Genomic DNA, 8,424 nt, shown 5'->3' on the forward strand with positions numbered 1-8,424 from the left:
ATATATATATATACACACACATACATATATGCGAACACATGCATCTTTGGACTAGGCTACATATGTCTGCTATGTCCTGTTGAAATGTGACATGATTTGTTTGTGTACAAACTAATACGGTATCTGTATTTTATATATTTATACTTCTAATTCAACCACAGTTAAATTCATTATCTTGGAGGCACATTTTATATAGATAGTATTTATTTTTTACAAGCTGGAAGCAAAACAAGTAAAAATGAAATAATAGTAACGACTTTCTACTTCTTGCTTTTTTAAAAAAATGTAAGGAGTAGAAAGTAAAGAAAATTGTGTGAAAATGTAAGAAATAAAAAGTACACTGAAAAATAATTGCTCAAGTAAAGTACAGATACGCAAAAATTCTACTTAAGAACAATAACAAAGTATTTGTAGTTAGTTACTGTACACCTCTGGTCACCTGTTGGTTTTTTTTTAACCACGACCACAAACTCATTAATATGTGCTCACTGTCATCCTCAGAGCCCAGATGGTGCCCACCTGACCTGGGAGCCCCCCTCTGTGACGTCAGGAAAAATCATTGAGTACTCCGTGTACCTGGCCATCCAGAGCAACCAGACAACTGAGGCCAAGGCGTCAACCCCGGCCCAGCTGGCCTTCATGCGGGTTTATTGTGGACCCAACCCGTCTTGCTTGGTGCAGTCGTCCAGCCTCTCCAACGCTCACATCGACTACACCACTAAGCCAGCCATCATCTTCCGCATCGCTGCCCGCAACGAGAAGGGCTACGGTCCTGCCACCCAAGTTCGATGGCTGCAGGGTGAGCACACACGATCATGTTGTGGAAAATCAGCTTTTAACCTCTTGAGACCCATGCAAAACAGCATTTCCTGTTTTCTATGTCTTTTAAAGGGATCCATGATTAGTTGTAACATTAGACTTTATTTAATAAACATATATTTTAACTGTAAAATAAAGACTGTAAAAATACTGTAGGATGTTTAGTTTTTATCATTTTTAAGCATAAAGTTTTAACATCTATTACACGGACAGGGTCATTTTATTTACACGCAAAGCATTCTGGGTAAATGACGTGGATAGGTCCTCGGTGTGAGCGAGCTATATCCACCCTGAAGGTTAATCTTGGACAATATCTGATGATCGACTCTTTTAAATGAAACCAGAGAGCGTTGACAGAGAGGAGAAGGTAGAAATGACTCAGYCTGTAACTGAAAATATGGATGGAGGACAACAGAGCTGTTTCATGGAAGAAGAACCTCAGTTTAGCTTGTTTGTCGCACTAGCGCCGAGCTAGTACATAAGGCAATAAATCGTTGGGGCTAACACTAAAGCTAACAGGCTAAGCTGAGGTTCTTCTTCCATGAAGCAGCTCTGTTGTCCTCCATCTATATTTTCAGTTACAGGCTGAGTCATTTCTACCTTCTCCTCTCTGTCAACGCTCTCTGGTTTCATTTAAAAGAGTCGATCATCAGATATTGTGGGTGGATATAACTCGCTAGCAGCCTCGCACCGATGACCTATTTATGTCGTCATTTACCCAGAATGCTTTGTGAGTAAATACTGTAAAATGGCCCCGTCCATATAATATATTTTTTAACTTTTAGTTTAAAAATGATAAAAAAAACTAAACATCCTACAGTATTTTTACAGTCTTTATTTTACAGTTAAAATATGTTTACCAAATAAAGTCTAATGTTACAACTAAACATGGATCCCATTAACTTAAGATCTGTAAATTGATCCTTGGCATGTTTGGTATAAATAGAAAGCTAAAAATCTTGGCTAAAAGCTCATGGAAACTATATTTACATCCAACAAACACAGTTCAAATGAGAGCAGTTGAATCAGAAAGTAAATAAACTTTACAAAATGGGATTGTTGCAAATCTTTAAATACATTAAAACAAATCTGTAAATACAGTACAACAAATCTGAAGGAAAATTTTTGGACTTTTTTTTAAGTACTATATTCGTATATAATCATAATTTTTTGAGCTTAAAATTTAAAAATAATTCTAATCACCAATATCCCTTGTATAATACTACCCCACTCCAATTTATGAATGATTTTTAGGGTTGAATTTCTAGGATTATACATGAATAAATACAGTAAGTCAAAGCAGATACCAAAGGTTGTAAAGTGTGTTGAAAGTTTTTTTTTCACTTGATTCAGAGTATGATCCAACTGAAGTCAAATATAATTTCTCATTATTTTATATAATATATACGGTGACAAATAAATGTTTGGATAATTTTTTCAAAAGAACAATAAAATTTAAACAAGTCTTTTAAGGCTGAAAAGAAAAACTAAACTGTTGGATGTAAAAACTTAAGATTACTTAACATTTAATAATGGTACCATCATGGTCTGTCCTGTGCAGAATGACAAAATACAAATTTTTTTCTTTGCTAAAACCTCTGAAACTTTGCTCCACTTAAATTTAGCAGCATGAATCTTTGCACAGGTGAYGTCCACAAGTGGATTTATGGTTTAGCCTGAATCATTATGGTTTTAAATGAGTTATAATACTGTCTAATGCAATCATTATTCAGACGGGAGGAGGGAAAAATGTAAGACAATTATGTTCCATCCTCAATATCTCTAAAACCACAGCAGCTGTTTTAATACTTACACTTCTAATAAAATCTCCAAAGTGTTAACTTTATTTTGATACCAGATTATTTAAGTAGATTTTGTAAAYGCTGAGATACACTCAGTTACATTTCAGCATGGTATTTTGAGAAAAAACATCAAGAAAATCCCTTGGGGTTTAAGAGGTGAATTCATAAGCTCATTCCAACTATTGTTGTACTTGACAGAATCTGGCAAAGATGCTGCATCTGCAAAGCTTGCTCCTAAAAGACCAGGCGCCTCCCCTGATACGTGAGTACTGTGTTCATGCTGCACACTTGTGCTTTTACTCACACACGATGCACTACTGACTCTGGTTTTCTGTCTTCCTGCAGTAAGCCTGGTCCAAAGAAAGCAAGAACAGACCAGTGAGGCTGCCCAGAGAACCCCCCTCCCAGTCTTTTGTCTTTTTTTTTTTGTCCACTGTCTTTTTTTTATCAGGAAGACTGAGCTTCACTCATCCTAATCTCATCCTCCACCCCCACGTCTCAGATCAAGACTGCAACAAAGGCCGAACACCAACATGAAGCCAAGCTGAAAGTCCGTCAGAGATGTTTCTGTAGATAAAACCCTTCTTTCCTCTCCTTGTTTTGTTGGTCGTAATATTTTTAGAGCAACACAAACCTAGAAGCACATTATCTTTTTTCAGTCCCCCCCTTCCATATTTTTAACATCTTGTGTTTTTTGGCTTGTTTCAAGTAGTTGAACAGTATCTAGAAGCATTTACACTTTCCACAAACTGGGAGCCTGCCTGAGCGCAATGTTACCCTTTTTTTTTCCTGTTTTGTGAATTCTGGGGGGGATGTAGAGAGAGACTACATAAAATGTTGTACAGTGTTGAAAAATGGCTGTGGAGGCATTAGTTTAGACGAGAGGAAAAAAATCGGTATGGAAAAAAAAAATAAAGCACTTGTCCTCCACGAAGGAGGACATCATTTTCTTTATTCCTTTCTTTTTCTTGTTTTTCTATTTGGCTCAAAGTTGCTTCATCAAGAACCAAGTCTGTACAGTCATCGTACTGGACTCCAGTCTCCTCCTGCTAATATAATCACTGTGCGCTTTTTACCCCCCGAGACGACGACGACTGGTGGCCGACACGTTGGGAGTGGACGAGGAAAGAAACGGCAAAGGAAAAGATTTGTTGAGAAGGAAACGACGGACTTTGCTGGGACAGAGACTTTGCATCACATTTAAAAAAACAAAAAAATACAAAAACAAGAACATAAAAAATATTCCAAAAACCTTCCCAAAAAATTAGCTGGTGCAGAAAATCTTTTGTGTAGTTTATTTTTGTATTTTTAAGCATCTTTTTTGTTTTGTTTTCCCCCTCCCCTTCTGTGTGTATCTGTATGTTGTGTGCATTTTAAAAGAAATCATCACTTTTTTTAAAACTGTTGATCCCTGTAGTTTGTGTTCGCGGGGAAGAAGAGAGGTGGCCGTGTTTGAGATGGCCGCCGCGTTTCGTTTTGTTTTTTTAAATTGACCCGGTTGGTTGTATGTTCTCGTTATCAAATGGCAACGGACAGACCTGTATTTGTTCCAAGCAGAACCGCAGAGGTTATAGGACTGAAGGGAACCTGAAGTGGACCCAGGGAGAGGAGAGGGTTTTTTGTTTTTGGTCATTCTATTTGTTCAAACTTTGTTTACTTTACTTTGTGTTTGTTTGCCAAACATAATTTCCCTCGGGGTACGAGGAAAGTCATGACAAGATCTTTTCACTCTTCCTCCTCACGTCCACCCCCCCCCAATGAGTTCTATGCTTTTTATGCTCGTAAATCTTTTTTTTAACTGCAAAATTATATTAGTAGACTTATCCCCTCTTCCTAYTGATGTATGGAAATCCATTTATTAAATCTTCTTCCCTTTTTTTTCCTCACAGCTCTGTAATTCAGACTACAGATGGTGTGTAAGCTAACTGTGACATGTGAACACGTTTGTCTTTGAATGGGGATGTCTGGGAAGGAGGCCGGAGTGTACTCACTTGTAAATTAGTTCGTTCATAGAGCAAGAATAAAACAAACAAAAAAACTACCAAAAAAAAAACCAAACATCTCGGCCTTTTATATAATTACTTGTAACAAACAGTTTTTACATGTTGGTCATCTCTGGATTGCCTTTTGTGTCTTTACTTATAAAAGAATCAAATATATATATGAATATATATAGTCTCCCTGATTGTTTTGATTTGCTTTTGTCGAGCTGATTCACTGTAGGAGTCTGAATTTACTGCGAGGTTCTTCTGTACAGGGAGGTCTGTAAGGGCAGGTTTGAGTTGCGATGGGGGGAAACGGCCAGGAAGAGCCGAGGCGAGGCGGGGTTTTCTTTTCTTTTATTTTATTTTCTTCTGCTTGTTTCTCCGGCTCGCGACCCCCTTGGGTTCAGTTTGGGATTTCTCCWGATTTCTTTCTAGAAACCAACTTTTTCTCTTCATATGCATTCATAATTTTGTGCGTGTCAGTGCGTCTGTTGAACAAAACTAGACATGCATGCAAAAGCAGTGTATTTTAGTAGTGATGCCTTAAGTTAGACCATAAGCTGAAGGTTCTCAAGAAAAAAAAAAAACAGAAAAAAAGAGGAAAAAAAAACATTTAATGAGTTTGTTCTTCTCTCCATGTGGTATACAGTTGTGTCCTTTCCTTCCACAGTACCTTTGCTGGGTCACTATTTTTGCACCCTTGTTAGATAGGTCACCATCAGCAGTGCCGAGGTCTGAACCCCCTCCCCCCCACACACACACCGGGACGAGTGCCCCCCCTTCAGCACTCGCAGGTGTTGCGAGGAGTTTCTCTCGGCTGTTCGCAGGTTATCTGGAAATGTCCTGTATTTTCCAATGTGTGTTTTTTGTACTGTAGGGAGTAATGTATCTTTTATCATCAAAAAAACAAAACAAAAATAAACATGTTAAACAGAAACGGTCGTCTCCCGTCTTTGATTCAGTTTACCTCCCGTAAGCCGAGCTCCGCCGCTCTCAGGAAGGGCTTGTCCACGGCCACGTCCTCTTTGGCGCTTCCTTCAAAGTACTGCGCTCCTGTTTCCTCGCACCAGCTCAGGGCCTTTTTAYGAGACACCTGCCAAGGAAACAAATGATGGGTGGTTAAAATAAAAAGCTGCTGCTGGTGGAAGTGAGAGAAGTCATCAGTGGATGAGTCCTGGTGCGTACAGGTCAGATTGTCTGTGAATTACACAGATTTTACCCCTATTTTGTGAGATAATCGTACTTTTTTTTTCAAAAACTTCTATTCCTCCCTCCCTGCCTGCCTGTCGTGGAAATCTTTCTTTACCCAARATAGAAACGTGATCCAAGAATAAAAAGTACTCCGTGAAATGGTCGATCAGGAATTATTACAATTGCAAGACACACATCATGTCACACAGGGCAGTGGTACAAAATGKGTGCCCTGAGGTTGTTTCAAATACACACATTTGTGTATGTTATCCAACAGACAATAAACATCTGTCGTGGTGCCGAAACTGGGCCAAGAAGAGAATGATGTTTGATAAACTGCAACAAGAATGATTACTCCTAAATAGATATCGTTCTGGTTGTGAAACACTTTATCTGAGAGGATAAAGAGTAAAATCATAAAACATGATGACATTAAGGTAAGCAAAAGAGGTCACTGACTTTTGACCTRAGAAGTATGTGGGACTTTAGRGGGTAAGTTATTTTTCCAAGACACTGCCCCACCTCATCTCCCTGCAGGTGACGGCCCCCGTATCATGACCCTGTACTACGGCTTTTTGTGAAAACAGATTTCTGAGGGTGGAGATGTAGGTAAATCCCTGAAAGGGTTATATTGTATGCTGATGATCAACGGTTTTCAGTCAGAGCCACTAGCTTGTTTTTCATTAATTCTTTCACTACACATTTAGATAMTGCATGACCTCTGGCATCTGTCAGGGTGTGCTGCAGCACACCTTGCACCCCAGCTTCCCACGGCCTTCATTATAAAAAAGCCTTTCAGTCACATCTGGATTTGCCCTGTTTCGGGCGATGCTAACATTTTTTTTTTGTGCCCATACCCCAATTTTTTTTTCTCGACCCTGAGAATCAGGCTTTTGGCTGTGATAGAATTTCTCTGTGGGGTGGAGGGAGTTCATCTCTGCTGTTTGCAGATGATGTGGTTCTGTTGGCRTCATCGTACAGTGATCTTCAGCTCTCACTGGAGCGGCTCGCAGCTGGGAGGAGGATTAGCACCTCCAAATCTGAGGCCATGGTCCTCAGTTGGAAAAGGGTGGATTGCTCTCTTGGATTCGGGGTGAAGTTCTGCCTCAAGTGGAGGAGTTTAAATATCTTGGGGTCTTGTTTATGAGTGAGGGAAGAATGGAGCGTGACATTGATAGACGGATCTGCTGCTTCAGCTGTATTGTTGACTTTGTCTGTTATGAGATGAGCTGTAAGCTCTCTGTTTACCAATCAGTCTAMGGTCYTACACTCAACTATGGCTACAAACTTTAGGTAGTGACTGAAAGAACAAGATYGTGGATATAAGTGGTCAAAATGAGTTTTCTCTGCAGGGTAGCTGCTCACTGGGTTCAGCTCCAAACAGAAACTATGTGCTCACGTCTGTCAGGTGATGGATGATGCCTGGAACACTTCACCAGGGAGGCGTCCAGGAGGCATCCTTACCAGATGAACCACCTCAACTGGCTCCTCTCGACGTGGAGGAGCAGCGGCTCTACTCTGAGCCCCTCCTGGATGACTGAGCTTCTCACCCTATCTCTAAGGGAGAGCCCAGMCACCCTGCAGAGGAAACTCATTTCAGCTGCTTGTATCYGHGATCTCGTTCTTTCGGTCACTACCCAAAGCTCGTGACCATAGATGATGGTAGGAATGTAGACCGAYTGGTAAATCAAGAGCTTTGCCTTCTGGCTCAGCTCTCTGTTTTAAGGTAAAAACTCATGTGTCRTTTTTAATGTCAAACATGAAGCTTCAGACAGATTTTACCTGCTGTAAGATAGCTGGGAGCTTACTGTCTGATCTGTCACATCATAAATAATAAGAAGTTAATTAATTTCCTCCCCTAAAATCATCATGATTAACAGAAACCATGTTTAGGTCGTGTCACAGCATGTGTTGAACTGCATTAAAAGAAATGACACAGGGTCCCTACATCTGACAGACCACAGGACGATGTCTCTGTAGAAGTGTTCACATAAAGATGCAGGTTTGTTTCAGATACCAGGTCGTCATTGTAAATGAGAATTGGTTCTCAACTGACCTGTAAAAACAAAAGTTATATAGATACTAAACTAACAAGAAGTGAAGCTGAGGCTTTGATTTAAAGCTGCAGCGCGACCCCGGCTGACTGACCTCTCTGTTGCTCAGGTCCGTTTTGTTCCCCACTACAATAAACGGGAAGCCAGATGGATCCTGAGGTTGGCCCTGGACCAGGAACTCCTTCCTCCACACATCCAGGGCGCTGAAGGTGGCCGAGGACGTGACGTCGAACACCAGGAGGCAGCAGTGGCTCCCCCTGTACAGAGGTGTTCCCAGAGACTGGAACCTCTCTGTGCCTGCTGTGTCCCAGATCTGACACACACACACACACACACAAGGACAGTTACAACGTGAATGTGTGGTTCTTCTACCTGCGTCTCTGTGGAGGTGGACAGACCTGCAGCGTGACCGAGTCTCCATTTATGTGGACAGATTTGGAGAGGAAGTCTGTTCCAATCGTGGCTCGGTACATGTTGGTGTAACGATGGTTCACATATCTGTTCATGATGGAGGATTTTCCCACACTGAGCAAACACACACACACACACACACACACACACACACACACACAC

The 8,424-nt window shown here is 40.6% G+C and overlaps 2 protein-coding genes across 8 annotated transcripts in view; one reads left to right on the forward strand and one right to left on the reverse strand.

Moving 5' to 3' along the window:
- The window catches only part of hcfc1a (host cell factor C1a), a 26,172-nt gene extending 20,629 nt beyond the window's left edge, over window positions 1–5,543 (forward strand). For all 7 annotated transcript variants that reach the window (XM_014027236.1, XM_014027233.1, XM_014027230.1 and 4 more), the window contains 3 exons: window positions 502–799; window positions 2,820–2,883; window positions 2,967–5,543. In XM_014027236.1, coding sequence (XP_013882690.1) covers window positions 502–799; window positions 2,820–2,883; window positions 2,967–3,003 — 399 coding nt within the window. In that variant the 3' untranslated portion in view covers window positions 3,004–5,543. The remainder of the gene's footprint in view (window positions 1–501; window positions 800–2,819; window positions 2,884–2,966) is intronic.
- Window positions 5,544–5,573: 30 nt separating this feature from the next.
- si:dkey-13a21.4 (ras-related protein Rab-7a) overlaps window positions 5,574–8,424 on the reverse strand; it is a gene marked incomplete at its 3' end in the record, with an annotated part of 3,466 nt that continues 615 nt past the window's right edge. Inside the window, 3 exon segments of the mRNA XM_014027238.1 lie at window positions 5,574–5,699; window positions 7,946–8,164; window positions 8,250–8,376. Of these exon segments, the coding sequence (XP_013882692.1) occupies window positions 5,574–5,699; window positions 7,946–8,164; window positions 8,250–8,376 (472 nt within the window).

The sequence above is a fragment of the Austrofundulus limnaeus genome, unplaced genomic scaffold (assembly GCF_001266775.1).
Source record: "Austrofundulus limnaeus strain Quisiro unplaced genomic scaffold, Austrofundulus_limnaeus-1.0 Scaffold626, whole genome shotgun sequence".
Classification (NCBI taxonomy): domain Eukaryota; kingdom Metazoa; phylum Chordata; class Actinopteri; order Cyprinodontiformes; family Rivulidae; genus Austrofundulus; species Austrofundulus limnaeus.